Below are 20,223 nucleotides of genomic sequence, written 5' to 3' on the forward strand. Positions count from 1 at the left end.
AAAGTGTGAGGGGTGGTCTTATCAGATAGTGGTGGCATCTCCCACCTCTGGGCTTATCAATGCAATGGGTACCGTGTTTCCTGTGTGTGTGTGTGTGTGTGTGTGTGTGTGTGTGTGTGTGTGTGTGTGTGTGTGTGTGTGTGTGTGCGCGTGCATGCGTGTGTGCATGCTCACCTACCTGATGTCTCTCTGGTAATTGTTGCTCATCTCCTCAGACTTGCTGAGGTCCTTGTGGGCTCTGTGCGTGCATGCGTGGCTTGCGTGTGTGCGTGCGTGCGTGCGCTCACCTCCCGGATGTCTCTCTGGTACTTGGTGGTCATGTCCTCGGACTTGCTGAGGTCCTTGCGGGCCGTCTCCAGCTCCAGCTCCACCTCGGAGACGCGCGAGGACAGCGAGGACATGCGCTCCTTCATCTGGGCCAGCTCGTAGTTCTGCTTCTCCAGGAGGTCCTGCAGCTCCACCACCTGGCCAGCCTCGCACGCAGACTCCAGGGAGCCGTTGGACAGCCGCTGTATGGGGAGAGAGAGAGAGAGAGAGAGAGAGAGAGAGAGACAGAGAGAGACAGAGAGAAAGAGAGAGAGAGGGAAGACCACGTTAAAACCATTAACCCATTCTGACCGGGCACCCATTTTGGTGTTAGCATCATGTTATGCTTTAGCTATTGAAAAATAGCAGATCTACAAGCTCATATCGCGCCACCGAGTGGCGCGATACGAGCTTGTAGGTCTGCTATTTTTGAAAAATTCGAAGAACGACTGACATTTTTAGAATCTGATCTCAGGTCAGAATGGGTTAATCAGACCAGTGTGTGTCCCGTGGAAACCTCGTATGAATCTGATCTCAGGTCAGAATGGGTTAATACATTTAGGCCTGACCTCAAAATTTAAAAGAAAAATCTTCTAAATCCTCCAGTTTTCTGAAATAAATATTTTCACGATTTTACTTTATGAGTGCTGCTCAAACTAGTACAGTATTTCATGTCAAGGACTCCCAAAATTAAAATAGCAAGAGGAGTGCTATTTTAAAAACAAAGATGTGAGTTAAAAAAAAACTTTTGCTGTGAAATAATTTATATTCAATGATTTGCGCCACATTTTCACTAATCTTTAAAAAATAGCATATCTACAAGTTCGTAGAGCCCATTAGCGACCCTGATTAGTGAATTATAGGCTACTTAAGGGATTAAGTGTAAAAAAATATATAATCATTAATACAATAAATAAAATGTCTCAAGGCCTGGGATGAAGAGAGGAAATAATGTTTCCGTGACAAAAGCGGCGGTTTGAGGATGAGATGTTATGGGTGAGGAGACCAAAGATGGTGTGTGAAACATTGGGCCAGATTGAAAGGGAAGAACAAGGAGAATAAAACAAGCTCCCGATGTGCTGTCAAGGCTGTCCTAGAGAGGCTTTGAGAGTATCACTGCTGTTGTCACCATGTCTTCTTTGGAGAGTCACTCACTTTATAGGAGTCTAATAAATTCAAATTCAGGAGCCTGACGCTCGGCTCTTCCTCGCGTACTTTACATCTGGATGGTGATTAAAATAAATCACTGTCGACTGCATGCGAGATGATATGCTTTGATGCCTTTGCGACGTGATTAGAGTTCACTGGCTCCTATAACTGTATACCGAACCCAGAATCTGTGTTTGAGGTATAGATTCATGATGTGTGTCAGAGAAACAGGTGTTTATTTCAGAAGAGAAATAAAGGCTAACAGAAAGAGACGGTTTGTGAAATGGAACAAGGCATCAAATAATAATGTTAATACACGTGACAGCGAAGGCAGGCTTTTTCCACCTACCTAAAAAAAAACGTAAGCTAGATGTGGAACGTTGTTGAGACTATACGTGGGTGCTTGGGATATATACATGAACATTGCAGGAACCTGCAATGCTGTCTAGTGTCATAAATATTCTGAATGCGTATTGTTGTGGGACACAGATAGCGACCAGAGCAACAGGCCACATGTGTCTGCCTGCGTTAGCCGATATGTCAGCTTGACGAGGTTGTAAGAAGGTGACCCCTTATTCCCTAGGTTAATGTGCACTCTGTAAGCCCCCTCCTCACTCAGCATTCCATTCTCTATATACTGTAACCTCTCGCCATCTCTCTATCTGTCTCTCTCTCTCCACTACTTGTCAACACAAACTGATAACCGGTGTGAGTGTGTATGTCGGCACATGTTTGTGTGTCTCAGAATGTGTAAACAGCCCATCTTTAAGGGGCCGCCACCACCATTACCATGCCCATCTTAGACTGCTGTGAATATTGGAAAGGTTGTCAGTTCGACCCTTTGGCTGGGCCCAGTCTACGTGTGAGCAAGACAATATGATGATCATAACTTTGCCGGCCTTTCTATAATTCTAGTCTCTCTCTGTGTCTCCGAGGTGGGCTGTGGACAGTTCAGGAAAAAACTCTTATAGATGCGGGAACAATGGGCTTCCGTTACAGCGTGCTAACTTTATAAAAAGAGAAAGACTGTCGTTTATATTGGGTTTGGAATCCCCATCAACAAGGTCATTAGTCGACAGGCTTCTGAATGGTCGGTCCACAACGAGTAGAACGAGTAGCACATTTTATATTGAGCATTAGTGAGGACCAATTATATGAAGATAAGGTAACCGTCCCCCCCCGTGCACTGCTCTGAGCAGCCTTCTGGTGGGCGAAGCCGTAACAGTAATGTCCCCCTCCCCCGTGGACCAGTAAATATTCCTTTTCCTTTCACTTGCTCTCCATATGTACAGTATAGTTGTATATCATTTCACGTGCTCTCCATATGTACATATATCATTTCCCCGCATGCAGGCAAATGGAGGATCGCCGCGCTTCCTGGAGTGGAGAGGCTCCTTCACTGGGTTTTGATTTTCAAGGTATGGTAATATAGTGCCATTATTTGTGCCTTCTTCTCACAACGTTAAGATACAGCGACGCATCTCACCACAAATGAATAATCAAGACACAGTTTTCTATTCAGCCATGCAGATGCGCGAGTGCTCCCACATGATGGCATTGGCCGAGGTCATTGGAAGTGCATTCTAACCTGACTGCGGCTGTCCTTCAGAATGCCTGCACAAAAGGAAGTCATGGTAATAGGATAGAAGACCTAATGTCCCAAATTAAACACCCCCGGTGGGGGAGGTGAGTGTACAAACTTTCATTTGAAATGAAAATATATATCGACATATTTATGTGTGCACAAATGTACCAAAACAGATTCAGACTCGAGAGCTCGGGATATAATGTGCACACTGACCTCCTTTTGTACCCCAGCGAAAGCTAATGTTGAATAGCGAGATGGAGATAGACTGGTTCCAAAACTTTGTAGCTCAAGACGCAAGAGTAAAATTAGACGTTTGCCTGGGACCCAAACTAATGAAAACAGCAGTTCCAAGTATACAAGTCCAGAACATTAAATTGGTAATTTTATTTATGGATTTTCATATATTAAATACTTTTGACAAATATTGGAATTGTTTTGAATTGATGAAGAGTTGAGATCTTTTTTCCTTCTTTTATCTTTTGGAGAAAAAAGCAGGCCCGTCTGAAGTGAGTGGTACTGTACTGTACTGTACTGTACTGTACTGTACTGTACTGTACTGTACTGTACTGTACTGTACTACTGTACTGTACAAGCCCTCCTCCCTGGCCTGTGTGTGTCTGTGTGTTAGGCTGTGCAACAGTGACACTTGGTGGTGAACAAACGCTTAGCGCTATGACGCTATTTTCGTGCTTGGACAGACAGACCCAGGGACACACGTAGCTGTCTAAAGGAGTATAGTTGCACCACAAAATGTAGGAAACAGAAAAATAGTAGTATACTGTATATATTATTTACTCTCGACCCATATAATTGGTCCCCGACCCGACCTTTAGGTCCCGAGTCCTGAGCCACTGTTTGTGGAACCAGTGAGACGCCCACCTTGCCATGCAGCTTCTGCTGAGCCTCGCTGGCGTCCAGCAGGTCCTCTCCCTCCCCAGAGGCCACCTTCCTCTGAATGTGGGCATTCTGCTCCCGTAAGGCCACGATCTGTATGGAGGGAGACAGCAACAACACAACACTGTGACACAGTGGTTCTCTGTAAAGTGAACCATTTGGCTTCATTTCATTTTTTGTTAAACATCCGCATTACTTCCTTTACAAGATCGTCTACACAATTTAAGAATGTAGAATCATTGTTAGTTTGCCTGTTATCTCTCCTAATGGTACCGACATCAATACGTCATGGAAGTGTGGACAAAATCCTATCCTAACGACAACAAGATATTTGCATTTCCAACTGTATTTCCAATATTTGCATCGTTCCAAGTAGGCCAGTGCCCAAACGGGCACCGCTCTAGAGGCTCTGGACAGGGCCCCTGCCCAGGCTCTGGACATTTAAACAAAATGCCTAATAGCAATAACTAAATGTGAGAACTCATCTCACATTTCTGTCTTGACTAGTGTGAGACCAATATAGGGCCCAGTTTAATGTTTCTTAATGTTGTGTCCAGGGACCGGACCATTAATGTTTGTAAGGTTTGTAAATCAGACAATTTAACCAAATGGACCATTTGGTTCCATTTGTACATTCTCAGAGTTAAATTAACAGCAAGGATTTTACAGTATAGTGTGGGGTCCCAGAGAAAAAATAGAAATTGTATGAAATGCATACCAAATTGGTGATCGCATACAAAACTGAGGATCCCCAAAGGGGGTACAGTGCGCACGCGCGCACGCACACACACACACACACACACACACAATGTAAACTCCTATTACAGAATCATACTGTGTATCATAATCAAATGATGCAGCATTGATGTTGCCGATTCAAAGATACCGAGGGTAGAGAACGTCCTCAGGAGCTCAACATACAGTGCCGTTCTTTTTAAACAATTAATGTCGACACAAAATCCCACAGGCGGTGTATTTATCACTGAAGCGTTGCACTGCTCTCCTCACATTAACGTCAGGGACTTACAACTGTGGAAGGAAGCTCTAAATGTTTCAACAGGACATTAGTGTCGCTTGTATAGTATTGTTTGGTGAAGAACTCTTCTCCGGCGGAGCTTCCCCTCTTATCCCATTCTGACCTGAGATCAGATTCATACGAGGTTTCCACTGGACACACACTGGTCTGATTGACCCATTCTGACCTGAGATCAGATTCTAAAAATGTCAGTCGTTCTTCGATTTTTTTCAAAAATAGCAGACCTACAAGCTCGTAGCGCGCCACTCGGTGGCTATCTGCTATTTTTCAATAGCTAAAGCATAACATGATGCTGACACCAAAACGGGTTCCCGGTCAGAATGGGTTATGCAATACCCAATAAACCACAGTAGATTACCTCCCATCGACAGCCGGCGTTTGGAATGTCTGCACAACGGCCTTAAATCAGCGATTAGACGCACAACAGCATATGTGCGCCGAGACAATAACTATAATTATCGTGTTCGGTGGACCTCGTTTCTTGCTCTATCACCTGCAGCATCTGTCGTTGCGTCAAAAAAAAAACATGTTGCCAGGGGTGACCGCCGGCAACAATAATTAGGGTCTTCCTTGACAGCGGTGTGTGATTATTTCTTTTTGATTGTTGGGGAACAGGCAGGAAGAGACAGCTGTAATCGCCCCAAAATTGCTGGCCAACCTGGGCAGCGCACGTAACTCTGGGTACATCCCATTATAGACTTCATAAACAATTTTACACCATCCCATTAAAAACAATGACAGCTACCACAGCACAGATAATTGATGGGTTCCTCATTTCATCACCTGCCGCTTTCCAAACTAGGCTTAATTCAGCCTGAAAATTGGGAGTGGAGTCTAGGTCATTTGCAGCCGACTACCATTAAAAATAACACGGCCGTGTCATTATTTTGTCAAACTTTCCTTGAAGTATTGTGCTGAGATCACAACAGATGTGCAGTAATACTACTGAGATATCATTGCTCTTGTATCTCCAAATTTCATCTTTATATATTTTTTATACTTTGTTGTGTTTATGTTACTCAAAAGTAAGGAAAGCATCTGATCTACAAGCTCACGTGTCACATCGCAATTCCATCCATTGTGAGCTTGTAGTTTGGATATCGTTCAGGGCTGAACTGGGACAAAAATTCGGCCCGGTCTTTTCTTGCGAATTTGGCCCAGACCAGTCCACCACAACCAGCGGGCAGATAGCAGAAACTATACCACCCGCTCCATCGAGGCACACACAAATAAGCCTACACAACCCTTTGTTGCTCTCACAAGAATGATGCTGGCAAAAGGATTCAAGATAGAACAGGGTTTATACAGTATGTCACTCACTGATACAGGTACAGTGAAATTATCATGATGGCACTGGCAGAATGCCATTTCCCCCATTATAGGCGGGTACCCCTTTATGTAACACTACCCTTATGAACAGGGGTTCTGTACAGTATTTACAGTATCCAGAAATTACAAAAATGTGATGCTGGCATTCTGCTATAGAAAACTTAGGTCAGAATTTTTCAGGTCAGCGTTTTTAGAATCGGCCGGAGCCTATCTCCTGTTTCTGTAGTGTGAGGCAGCTTAATGTACAAGTACACCCCCTGGACATGACGCTAGTACTGTATGTGGTATGACCCGGCCAGGGGATTGAACCCCAACCTCCCAGTCTCAGGGCGGACACTCTAACCACAAGGCCACTGAGCTGGTCAGTCTCAGGGCGGACACTCTAACCACAAGGCCACTGAGCTGGTCAACCTCCCAGTCTCAGGGCGGACACTCTAACCACAAGGCCACTGAGCTGGTCAGTCTCAGGGCGGACACTCTAACCACAAGGCCACTGAGCTGGTCAACCTCCCAGTCTCAGGGCGGACACTCTAACCACAAGGCCACTGAGCTGGTCAGTCCAAAATGGGTTAAAACATAATTCCTCACCTTCGGCCCAGTCAGGCCTGACAGGGATAATAATCAAGACTCCATTGCAAGATACTGAACATTTGTTATCAGAACGTAACCACACAACTCAACACTACCCCAGGGTGTTGTTGTACTGTGTAGAGTAGACGGTTATTGGAATGCCATCAGAGTCCAGAACCAATATGTTGCGGTGCTCAAAATTCCATTAGTGCCTATATATATGCGTACACTACCCCAAGGAGACATTAGGTGCGAATGAAACCATGAAGGAAGAGCATCAAGTTACAGCTCGCACGGCAATGACATGTTCAATGACGTTTTAGTCAATAGAAATTACGGCTGTCTGGTGACTTCATCTTGCTCTAAATGCTGTATAGCTCAGACCTCGCCTGGAATCCATAACCATGCCACCACCTGTCACCGACCACGGGAGACGGTCACTTAGTTGTTTTAACCCATTTTGGACTGAGGCAGATTTTTTAAAAAAAAGCCCTCTAAATCCTGACCTAAGCTTTCTGAAAAAGAGGGGTTCCCGTCCAGAAGGGTTAGAACACCAAAAGGGGTTAATTCCCACCCAGAATGGGTTAAAGGTATATTCAGTGATTTCACTTAATTCAAATATCCCTTTGTTTTGTAGTGATAATCCTCCATACTATAGAGTGTGCTGACCATATAAGGAGTTCCTCCCTGTCCCAGTCAAAAAACCTTTTGGCTAGGTGGCTCAGCCTTCATCCAATCAGGATAGAGAGGGACCTTCCGCCAATCACGATCGAGTGGGGGCGGGCCTTGGTGTGTGTGCTGTTGGCCTGTCACGTGTCCCCCCCACTGTAGAGCTTGTTACCGGGGCGGACCGGGGGGGTTTTCCCAAATCACTGAATGCTCCTTTAAGTTGGGGCCGGAGGCCTATATGTGAAGATATTACTTCTGTTTACTTATAATAGGTGGCGACTTCCACTTTTCATGAAGATTGGACCTTCACTCTGAAGATACTAATGGGTTCACTTGCCATGAATGCACAATCAAACAAACTCTACCCACTGCTTTTTAATGAGGGCACACAATTCCTCCTTCCTTATGTTGCTGTAGTATTGAACAGAGGCTGCCTGTAATTTCCCCGGCTCAGAGATCAAACGCCCTGACATAAAGGCTGCAGGCAGCAGATGATTGAGGACAGTGTTAGGGATGTGTCTCGGGGCTCTCAAATTAGATACGTTTTCCAGAAACGAAATGAACATGACTCCCTTTCCCTTTTGATGTTGTTGACCCCCACCCCACAACTTCCTTATCAAAGGCTACTGTCTGAGACAGCGAGGACAGCGAGCAGGAGAGGATAGCAGCAAAGCTAAAGAGCAAAAGGTGTTTGCAGCCCATATTTAAATAAATGGCTTTCACTTATAATTCCACCGTGAGTACCTGGAGACTTGGATTTTTATACCTTTGTGTTTGTGGCATATTATGTTTTATTCCTCTCTCTCTCTCTATCTCTGAGGTGTATTTTGTTATTGACTGAACAGCGACATTATTTCTTCATCTCTCTGACATGTTTGACATGTCTAGTGCAAGGCCGGAAAGTGCACGGTGTGAAGGACAGGGAGGAGAGACAGGACGGACATGCATTGCAGACAGAGGGACCGGGGGTGCTGGCTGGTTCCTCATGTGTACTGTATAAGAAGATTGATCTCGTCAAGGTGAGAAGCCGGGTGCACGACATTCTCTGGTGCAATGCGCCTTGAATTAAGATCAATCACGCATTTTGGAGCCAACACACGTGCGTGTACTGTAACAAAGTACTTTACACTCTGTCATACTCTGCACGCACAATTCCCACACGCACACTTCCGACACTCAAAGAAACAACAGTGTAATAAGAGAGGCATGTCTTCATTCCCAGTTTTCAAAAGTGCATTGTCTTCATACTTCAAAGTCTTATGTTCTTGCTTTCAGTAAATATGCCATTATATCACCATGTTTATTCTGTTATTTTATTATAATTTTTTAATTTTGTATTACTATTATCATTATTTAATTATATTTTTTGCACTCACTGTATAGGACATAGAATCTTCATATGCTACATTATATTATAGGATTCAAAGCCGTAATGAGGTTGTAAGGTTTTCAAGGTTTCAATGTTTAATGTTTTGTGTTTTGTGTCCATGTTAGGTGTATGTAATTTGTTTTGTTTTACTGTTTACATGTACAAAAAAGTTGTGACATGTAACTGTTGGGAGCCCCTCGAAAACGAGATGATACATCTCAAGGGGTCTTTTTCCTAATAAAGAAACTTTAATCATCATCATCATTTCACTACATACGGACAACACCCTGGGATTCAGGCCGTGAGTTGTAACAATGCGATTGGAGCTGACAAGATAACAGTATGTTCTTCAAGATCTTCCGTGTTTCCTAGACAAGGTCTTTTATCTTATTCAGGCTGTACACTGGTCCCATGGTGGCCCCAAAAATGCCTTCACAGAACAGCTGGATTCAATAACAAACTTCAATCTCCCCTTGGACACATTCCACTTGGATCCATTTAGGCCTCCGTTAAGGCACGGCCCATGACAACACATTCTAACGAGAGCAGGATAGCAATCAGTGGGCAGCCACTTAACCACCTGTGACTGTGTGAGGTCAAAGGATATTTAATTGACATTTATGTCATCAGGCACGGTGGCGGTCTCTACAAAACCCAGAGGGAACAGAAGGGGTGGTGGGGACGGGTGGCTGCTCCGACCACCAGACCTCTATCCCAAATCAATTAGCGGCCTGCTGGCTTGTCAGGCAGCCAGTCGAAGCCCCTGGCTGGCTGGCTGGCTGTCTCTCCGGAGCCTCTGGAGTGTGGATGTTTCTATTCAAGCGAGCCTGCTTTAACCAGCTCCTCCCCCTGCATCAAGGTCCCATCAATCAGTCATCTGTCTGGTGCACTGGCCAGGCACCAAGACCAACGCATATCGAGGGAAAGGCCCGGTGAGCGTAAAGAGCTGCGTTTAACCTTGTGATCTGACACAATTCCTCACAGGGCGGCATTTATTAAAGCCTCTGTCACGGACTACATGCACGTCAGTGTATGGAAAAACTGACAAAGAAAAGAATGACAACCAGCAGGCTCTCTCTCCTCTCCATCCCCGAGTTCAGGGGTGGGCAACATTGATGATGAGAGGAGGGCCACTATGGTTCCACATTCACTCCAGAGGGCCACATTGCATAATACTGTCATATGAAAAATATCATCATCACCATACATCATCATCGGGTGTGAATTTTGAAAGGCGCTAGCCCCTCCAACACCTGGCTTTGTGACCAGGTTTTTTTTTTTTTTTTGAGGTACGGGATAGGGGGCTGTAGCGCCCCCGCCCACCCACCCACCCATCTGCCGAGACCTGCCCCTATATTCGGTACCTCATCTGTCAGCGCCACCGGTCACTGCGGTCAGCCACTCACTCACATGTACTGTATATACAGTCATATTCTATTATTCCTTCTGAAGGCGTGCTTTTCTTCCTACAGCTCTCAATATACCAAGTCAATTTCCAATCTTTATCCATTGTCCATACCAAAGCATTCATCATATCCATCCATTCAGCCAACCACCCACCTGTATACAAACTACAGCCAAACAAAGAAAATGGGTGTAATAGGCCAGGTATTTAACGGAACTGACCCCTAAATTGACTGTTTTGTTTTACATTATCTAAATGTGATAATAATTGTACAATGCATGGGACATATATTCATCGTTGTGATATTAAAACATATTTAGAATAGTGAGTCACTCATGAATATTTTTCTTTACTGCAATAACATCACAGCGCACCACATCAAGGACCGGCCCCTGGAAAACCCCATCTAGAAAAACACTGGAATAAGCTGTGCTAACGTAGCAGCTCCTACCTCCTGATTGGCTGCTGTAAGCTCCTCCTCCAAGGCCGACACCCTCTCCAGCGACACTCGTAGTCTCTCTCTGACCTGAAACCAAAGCAACCGATAATTCATCACATGTTCTCCGCAATGGACCCGTGGTCTCTGCATCCAAACATGCAACAATGCATTCAGTATAATAATACAGTATAATATAATAATAAGGACCCCCATGTATTTGGCCGCGGACCCCCCTTCAGAAAATAATTTGTGCCAGGGACCCCCCAAACACAATATTTGTGTTGTTAAAAAGTTTCAAAAAATTTAAAAATAAAAAATATTGTTGAAGATAGTCAATCTACAAGCTCACAACGTAGTGTATAGATCAGCTATTTTCAAATGTAATGTACTGTACTGTATAGCTTGTTTCCCCTGTCCATTAGCCTTCCACACTGAGGTTAACGTGATAAAACAGAATCCTTACTGCCAGAGCCAAGGGAACCCTTTTCTGCCCTCGGCCTGTCATGTGCTTTGAATCCAAGGCTAAGCTTCCGTTCAGGCCTATGTGAGGCTTGTCCGGCTTCGAAAGCACTGGTGGGCTGAGAGGATATTCCTGTGCGTTCCTCTGCTGCATCGGCCGAAGAGCGGAGAGGAAGAGGGTAATTCATGGCATAACACATTCCCTCCCGTTACATTAGGTAGGGATCGTGAGGCCAGTACCTGTCAAAAGCGCGAAATATCAAAGTAGAAGAAGAGATCCTGGGCAACCAAGGACAAATAAAGAGGATAGAGCACGGAGGTGTGGCCCGGTCTCTTGGGGAGGTTTGCACATGCTCAGTGTAAACAGGAACTGCGATGATGGAGTGTTCCAGCAGAGGTACTAGAGGTGCATGAGAGTTGTTGACCCTGAACTGAAATAATAAGTACATTTACTAAATGTTAATGTTTTTGTATATTTTCCTTTCCATGTTCTTTAGTACATGTGTCAAACTTTACTAAACTTTACACTACAGTGTGGCTCACTCTAGCCTGTGGACGACCCGCGACAGAGTTGTTGTTATTTGCGCTATGTTGATCATGGATTTATAAGCTCCCAAACCTCGGATATTGTCTCATTTTGAGCAGAAAAACGACTACCGGTAATAAGCGAGTGCACATGCATGTCGGATTCGCATTTTACTATGATGTGAGTAAAACAAAAAATGCTATTTTAATTTGTTAATTCTGGATTAATGCCAATTAATCAAATCTCGTAATCTCGAGATTATCTCGTTTCAGCATAGATTGTTAAATGCTTTCTCCTCCATAGTTCACATAGTTTGTCATGATGGAGCAATTGCTTGCTCCTTCTTTGTCCCAATAGGACCTTAGATCTCAGAAGAGGCTGATTCTGGATTACAGGCTAGCCGAGAGCCTCGATGTGCTCGTAGGGTTGTCACAATTATTACATCATTGTCCAATCGCATTATTCTGTCATGATTTTGTCCATGTTGAAAAATGCTCATACATTAAAAAAAAAAGGAGAAATAGCTGATCTACAAGTTTACAATGCTTGGCAGGGAGCCAGGGACCCAGAGACACACAGAGTGGTGGTTGCACCACTCAAAAATGCCCCAAAAAACACAATTCAATCGTTCATCGCATTTATTTCCGTTACAATATCAATCATCAAGCAAAATGTGTAATCGTGACAGCCGTATGGCCAACTGGTCCATCCTTATATTACATTTCAACAGCCTGCAGTTTGTAATCGATGGCTTTCTTGTTGAAACGGCTGAATGGATTATGGTGTCGCTGGCGCTGATAACACACCCAGTACAGTAGGGGTCAGCAGTCATAAATCAATGGGCTCCGAGGAGCCGTTTAGGAGGAGAGGGTGACGCCCAAAATGAAATCAATCATCAATCATGACTGTACAAACACGCAGGGGGACACTCGTAGTGTTACCGCTGGCGCATGTACATTTATTTAAAATAGACTTTGGTTATAGTCTAGTAGCCAGCCCATAGAGCCCCATTGTGAACCCGGACATGTCGAGTACACCAAGGTTTTATGTTGAAAATGTTTAGTATGGGTCGCCAGCATGTATGGTTTCAGCATCATGAAAACCCCCTAGTTTGACACATCACATGCTAGATAAAGCATGATGAAATTTTGAATATTTTGCCTTCTATAGGTTGTTAGTGGTATGTATGGTCACATATTATGCCAATTATGAAAATTGCTCAACATAATATGCAAGTTAGCATCCGGCAGTTTCTACATGCTGGGGACCCATACTAAACATTTCTAACTGTACTCAACATGTCCGGGTTCACTTTTTGGCTACTAGGCTATTACAGTTTGTGCAATCATGGGAACACATCTGCAAAAAAAGAATACCCTCCGCTGTTTTTTTTTCCTTTTAATTTTTCAATTCCGTTTGCCTTTCAGGCTTCGTAATTACAGAATTGCACAGGGCACACAAAAGACAAATTACTTAAGGCTATACAAAGAAATCACTGTCGTTAATTGCAGTGACAAATGACAATTAATCGTCAACTTCAATTTGTAATCTTGACAGCCCTATACACGCGTTCTGAACGCCCCCCTGCCGACAGATTCAGGAGCGCAGCCCGGAATCTTAGTTCTCCAGACATTACGGTTTGTCTGTGTGTGTGTGTGTGTGTGTGTGTGTGTGTGTGTCGTTCCCCTACCTTCTCGTCCAGAGCCTTGTGGTGCTCGAACAGGGACTTGAGCGCTTTGAGGACCTCCACCTCGCTGGACACGCCGGACGGAGACTGCGCCTGCCGCTTGACCACCGTCATGCGGAGGGAGCGCTCGTGTCTGGACACCAGGCACTCTAGATGCTCCAGGAGAAGCTGGAGAGAGACACAGAGTCATCATCACATGGTCATTATCTGGACACCAGGCACTCTAGATTCTCCAGGAGAAGCTGGAGAGAGACACAGAGTCATTATCTGGTTTAGCATCACTGTAGCGGTGTCAACTTTGACAGCAGTTTTTGATTCAGTTTCGGTCATATAGTCTTTGGAATAACATTCCATTCAGTTTTCGTCATATTTTAGTCACCTCAAAAGTTTCAGTTTTGGTCTAGTTTTAGTTTTTAGTTTTTGGTCTATGTTATACTTTAGCTATTGAAAAATAGAAGATCTACAAGCTCATACGAGCTTGTAGGTCTGCTATTTTTGAAAAATCGTGAAAATGTGGCACAAATATTTGAATATAATATTCGTTCAGAAGACTTTTTATTTATTTCGACGTCAGGCCTAAATGGGTTAATTTACACTTGGATTCATGCTGATGAGCTTGTAGATCTGTTATTGTCAGAGCACAACACCCGAGCGTTTAGTTCTACTGGATCTCTTCGCCACTAGTCCCTCCCTAAGACGACGGACATTTTTCACCATAGTTTTAGTCGACAAAATCAACACTGGATCTGGATACAGAGTCTGTTATCATCATTGTCCTCAGCAGCTCATCCAACCAAAACAATGACAATGTGCTCAAGTTATTGGTTTTACTGTCAATACGACTCGTGCTGGATGGATATCTGTCTTCCGTCCAGTGTTAACATCTACCGTCAATACTGTCATCATCATCATTGACCATTTTCCACATCCACGTGTTTCCACCCTCAGCAGGGCAGGCAAATATTAATTAATTCATTATTGTAGCTTCTGCCATGCCTTCCATTCTGAGCAGATTAGCTTGAGGCAAAAACTACCCCAGGTCCGTGAACCGAGAGTGAAAGCCACAAACATGAAATCTATCGGATCGCATATCTAAGTCAGCCGAAACATAAACCTTGCAACCGCGACGACTAGCCATAAACCATAAGACATAAACCATAAGCCATAAACGATGCTTGTTTTGATTACAATCGGGAATCTGGGATTGGAATCTGAGATAAAAGCATCTGAAAAAGGTAAACAGACAAGGAGTCAATGGGCGCGGCCTTTTAGATTTACGGGTCATGGCTCGTCTACATCGCGCTAGCATTGTACACTATTTGATTTTATATAACGTCTGTAGACGTCTTTAGCATCCAACATCTTAAAGCAAAATGGCCATCGTTTGCAGTTGTTCTGTCCCCTGTTGATCTGTTCCTGTATTGTACTGTATTGTATGTGTTTTTTGTATGGATATAGTGTTGGGTGACTGACAGCAGAGCCAAATGGCTGTTCAATAATGTTTCCCACACACACACATAATGCATGAATTTATAATCCAACACATACATTAGGCTCAAGACATCCCTATTCCCTACATTGTCATTAGGTGTTGAAAGTTTGCACATACAGTAGTACAAGGAAATTGACGGCAACTAAATGTTAAATGTATGTTACTTTCCAGGTCGAGACAATGCTTCTACATTCTAACAATTAGACTTCTGGTAAATTAACTAATGCAGATGTTTAATTTAACTCTTGAGGGCCTAAAATGAAACCAAATGGACCTGTGAGGGTCAAGAGTTAAAAGAGTTAAAGATCTATAAGGGTCCATTTGGTTACCAACTCTCCATCAGGGGACCACCCGGAACCCCCTCAAGGACCACTGGTGCTCCCCGGACCACTGGTTGAGATCCACTGGTCTAATGGAACGACCAAGCGATAGTTTTCTGGTGAACAGAACTGTGGCTGGATGATGCATAATAACGACTGTGGTAAACCACGCATGGAGAGTCCAGTTCCCACTGGCGTCACCGCTGAACCCAAAAAGGGTGTCATTAACAAAACACGCCTGACATGTCTTGATCCCCTGCTAAGTATTATATTCATAACATGTAATCATTCAAATTAAACGTAGAGGAGTGTGGTTTTGCGGGGAGAGCAACTGCATAATCTACGATAATAACCTCACAAACTTCCAAAAACCTGCCGCTCACCAGGAAAGCGAATTGGCTTCTAGAAATTCAAACTATGACCCCGGTCAGTCATTTTGCTATAGGGGTTGGGTAATGATATGAATATATCTATCATAACCCACTCCAAAGCCAGTTGCAACAAAGTGTAGACTAGAGGATGGGAACAGAGTAGCGATAGTAATGGTGGGCACTAACTGAGCAACTACAATGCATATGGGGCGGCGGTGCAGAGGCAATGAGAAGTAGTTGCGGCTCACCGCTCCAAGAGATGGGTCAAATGCGGAGAACAAATTTCACTGCGGTAACGTGTGTGACAAATCGTACGACTTTCATCAGGGACGGAGATCCCTGATGTCATCAATATTAAGCCCATATATGGTTGTCAGATTTGACTGAGAGCCTGCCATCGCGCAAATTCCAGCTTTTCACCAGAGTTAATAGCACAGGGACTCTTCACATACTAGAGCATGCCTGAAATAAGTGTCAAAGCTGAAATCGACATGCAAATATGAAATAAATGCATAAACATGTAGCTATGGTGTAATGTTGGAGACCACAGAAGTGAACATTTCAAGCCAGTTTTCTCAACTTGCTGTTTTCTGCAAAACATTACTCTATAAGCCATATCTCCAAAACTGGTGGGTCAAACTGAACAACCAATATGTCTATTTGAAGCTATGATTTCATATGACATGAAAAAACGAAATTTGCTAAAAAAAATCCAATGGCAGTCCCTCAGTCAAATTTGGTCACATTATGGAGATCCCTGAAGTCATCACTATTGGCCAGCAACTCTACAGACCTCAAACCCTTAGATTTCCATATCCTGTTCTGACATTCCGTACTGTATGTTGATCCTTGATCCTTGTTGATCCTGACCCATCCGTCCTTCTCCTTCGATGTCTCCCTTTTGACTGATACCTGTCCATTCAAACTCTAGACGGGCCCGCCCCAAAGTTATTAGTGCATCCGTGCCCGGCAGCCGGTGAAAACTAGAGTTCTGAACAGGCACCCTCATCAAACCCTGTACACGGCCCCCGCTGCCACCCTTCGATCTCCATGTATGGAGCTGACCTGTTCAGACATTCCATTATGTTGATCTGACCGTGAACAGAACAGACATAAAAGGTTGAACATAAGGAGATGCAAGACTTCTGCCTGACTGCAAAGACATGCAAGTTATTTAGCTGTGGCACTGGTCCAAAGGTATCTTACAGTCAGAGCTAGCATATGCATCACACAGACAGACAGCAGTTGTTAGCTACATATACTGTAGGCCTTAAAGGTCCGCTGACATGCCCCGAAATTAATATGGGTGGTACAGCACATCACGTGGTCTGACTGAAAACAGTTTGAAACAGTTTGAAACGGGGCTACGGCGCTAGCAACAAGTGGCTATAGGTCAGGCTAGCGTTTTTGACGGTACATTTAGCGTCATATTGGCTATAAATGTAATTGAAAAAAATTATTCTTTCGCCAGAAATGCTTAGTTTGAATGCAATTGAGGTTGGCGTGGGTTTTTTTAGGGGAACTGCAGCACAAGCGCAAATTTTGGACTGGAGTCCCATGTTCCCCCGGTCGCCAACACCCCTGTCTGCCCGCTCTGAGACCTCTCAGCCCCGCAGCGCGACAGTCGCGACTACGGACGGTCTGCTGTTGTCTGGCCGCTGTGAGAGCAGCGCGACTACTGTTCTTTTCCCCTCTCAGCCGCAGGCTGACATGTACACCCTCGCTCTCACTCTGTAATACCGTAGTTAGTTACCACAACATTGTTCAAGTGAACTATAGTGTGTTTATGTTTGTATTCATTGTAATAATAAATATCGCTATGCCGAGGCATAGTCTTGCGGACGAGATCATGAGCCTCTACGGGGGACTGGGCATGTGTGTACATGCAATGGCACGGAATCTCTTCCCCGCTGTCATGCACTATAGCCACGGCTAAAAGTTGTGTGTCTGTGTGTGTGTGTGTGCGTAGTTGCGTACACACATGCCCAGTTCAATGCGGGGACCTGACCAGAGACTATACGTCCGTCCGTCCGTCCGTCCGTCCGTGTGTGTGTGCAGCCTGCATCTGAGACGGGCTAGACTATGTTGTCATGCGGAGCGACGCGGCGATAAATAAAATAATCATAGCGATATTGATTATTACAATGAACAAGCATAAACACACAGTTCACCTGAACAATGTTGCGAAAAAATATTTTTTTTAATGAGACTTTCACCCAGTATTCAAGCTAAATGTGACACCAAAATAGTAGCATAAGTTGCTATGCTACCACGGCCACCAAGCCCGGCGAGCCCGCATAGAAGTCGTTGGGGAAAGCTTTCGCCACTCTGACGTCAGAATCATGATAGCATTGTTTGATAGCAGTTATTAGCTCCCGAGGGGCGTGTCAGTCTTCCTTTAATTATGATTTCAAATCAAAAATCAAAAAACAAACTTAATTAACACCTGTCTTGCAATTGCCATCATTCAATATGATAATGAAGTGAGAGTAGTGTGAAAAGCATCCCCCAGCCCACCTCTCTCTGCAGCGCAATGTATTCCTATACAAATCCATCATTATGGGTAAAGAAAACACACGACTTCTGCCATCGACTCATTTCGGTATACCAACCGCAAGTCTGTTTTTCATGAAATTAGTCGAGGGTCCCCTAATGTTTCTGTCCCCAAGAGCTTTGGGGTGGACTAAAGAACAAACCCATTTGGTCTTAGTCTCACAGTTGAGCAGTCACCCGTGTTTGACGTAAATGGAAAAGTGTTCAGCCAAACTATTTGGAGCTCATGAGGTATGTTTCTGTCATTGGACACAGGCGGTGCATGCATTTGCTTCAGTGCGCGCAGAGCTTAATAAACATGTACCCGGCAGACTTCTTAAAGGCCTCGAACACACTATTAAGACAAAATCGTTCTCTCTGTTCCGGGGGGGAAAGGGGGGGGAGGGGTCGCAATTAATTTTCAATGGGAGTCACTGAGATTCACAGTGGCGTTATATAAATGCACCATTCATCTGTGGTTCCCAACCATTTTTCTTGGAGACCCCCCTTCTAACAGAGGTCTGTTACTGAAAAATAACACACCACTGAATTCAGTGATTGACCAATCAGAGTCAAGCATTCAACCAAGCCGTGTAATAAATACAGTAGATATACCCATTCGCATGCAGACTGCCACACGTACAACCAACTTTGTATCAATAATTAAGTAGCTTTTATTTGAATAAAAACATTTATAAATAACAAATGAGAATAATAAAAGTTTAACATTAACGGCCTTGTGGCTTCCCTCGGATGCGCACATTCATGATTAACAGAACGAAATAACGAGAATCGCAACCCTGCTTGCCCCTCGATTGCGATTCACTGAATTGCGTCGTGTCAAATTTAAATTCGTACTGAAAACCGCGACTACTAATACTAATTTGTACTCTGATGCAAGCATGCCAAACATAGCAGATCTACAAGCTTATAGATTGGCCATTTTCAGTGTGCAACACCATCGTGTTACTTTTTTCTTTTTTTCTCATAACTTTTATCCCACAATTTTGCAACCCAGTTTTTCTGACCCAGTGCCAATTATCTAAAGTAATCCTGGGCGCTACACTTCCTCTGCCAACCTGGAGGACCTCATGCACAGTGCATGCAGTGTATATGAGCATGCATGTGACAGTGCAGTGCATGCAGTGTGTATGAGCATGCATGCGACAGTGCAGTGCATGCAGTGTGTATGAGCATGCATGCGACAGTGCAGTACATGCAGTGTATATGAGCATGCATGAGACAGTGCAGTACATGCAGCGTATATGAGCATGCATGAGACAGTGCAGTAGACAGTGCAGTGCATGCAGTGTGTATGAGCATGCATGTGACAGTGCAGTGCATGCAGTGTATTGAGCATGCATGCAACAGTGCAGTACTACGCCAGCGCTCCACTCACCCTCGTGTTGTTCCTCTCTGCCTTCAGCTCAGAGATCTCTTCTTCCTTCTCCAGGAGGTTCTCCCGACAGGCGTTGAGCTCCTTCGTCAGAGCCGCAAACTCCTGGCAAAACGACAAGATACGAGGAGAAAACAGTCAGAAACAGCCATCCATGGTACTGGTTAATATGGCAGAGACGTGCAGGCAGAAGCACAGGTCAGTGTCAAAAACACACAAGGCCACATAGAGGCTTTGGCCTGACAGCGTGTCGCGTGTTCGAGTCCTGTTCATGACGACCTTTGCTGCATGTCACTCCCTGTCTCTCTCTCCCTCTTTCCTTTCAATCTTCACTTGTATCTATCAATAAAGGCAGAAAAGCCAAAAAAAAAAAACCTTTAAAAAATATATATCTATGGGAGAGAGACAGCATCGTGGCCGTGTGATTTCGCCAGTATTGAACCGTTTACCGTTTAAAAGTACTCATTATGCAGAATGTGCCATTTCAAGTTTTCAAATGTATATAAACATATTTTTGAAAAAAAGCTGATCTTTTGTAGAGCAGCCATTTTCAAATGGCCGAAATGTATGTACAGGCTGAGGTGGTTACTGTACGTTTTGTCAAAATAATCTATAGTAACTAAAGTTTTCAAATACATGTAGTGGAGTAAAAGTAATTTTTTGCCTCTGATATGTAGTGGAGTATA

The 20,223-nt window shown here is 44.1% G+C and overlaps 1 protein-coding gene across 1 annotated transcript in view; it reads right to left on the reverse strand.

Annotated features, from left to right (window-relative positions):
* The window catches only part of ppfia2 (PTPRF interacting protein alpha 2), a 71,928-nt gene extending 52,323 nt beyond the window's left edge, over nt 1-19,605 (reverse strand). The window contains exons 1-5 of the mRNA XM_080757947.1: nt 19,541-19,605; nt 13,430-13,594; nt 10,767-10,841; nt 3,923-4,030; nt 288-509 (exon numbers count right to left, since the gene is read on the reverse strand). Of these exons, the coding sequence (XP_080614073.1) occupies nt 288-509; nt 3,923-4,030; nt 10,767-10,841; nt 13,430-13,540 (516 nt within the window). The 5' untranslated portion in view covers nt 13,541-13,594; nt 19,541-19,605. The remainder of the gene's footprint in view (nt 1-287; nt 510-3,922; nt 4,031-10,766; nt 10,842-13,429; nt 13,595-19,540) is intronic.
* Nucleotides 19,606-20,223: the final 618 nt, after the last annotated feature.

Source organism: Protomyctophum bolini (genome assembly GCF_963924005.1).
Source record: "Protomyctophum bolini genome assembly, chromosome: 23".
NCBI lineage: Eukaryota > Metazoa > Chordata > Actinopteri > Myctophiformes > Myctophidae > Protomyctophum > Protomyctophum bolini.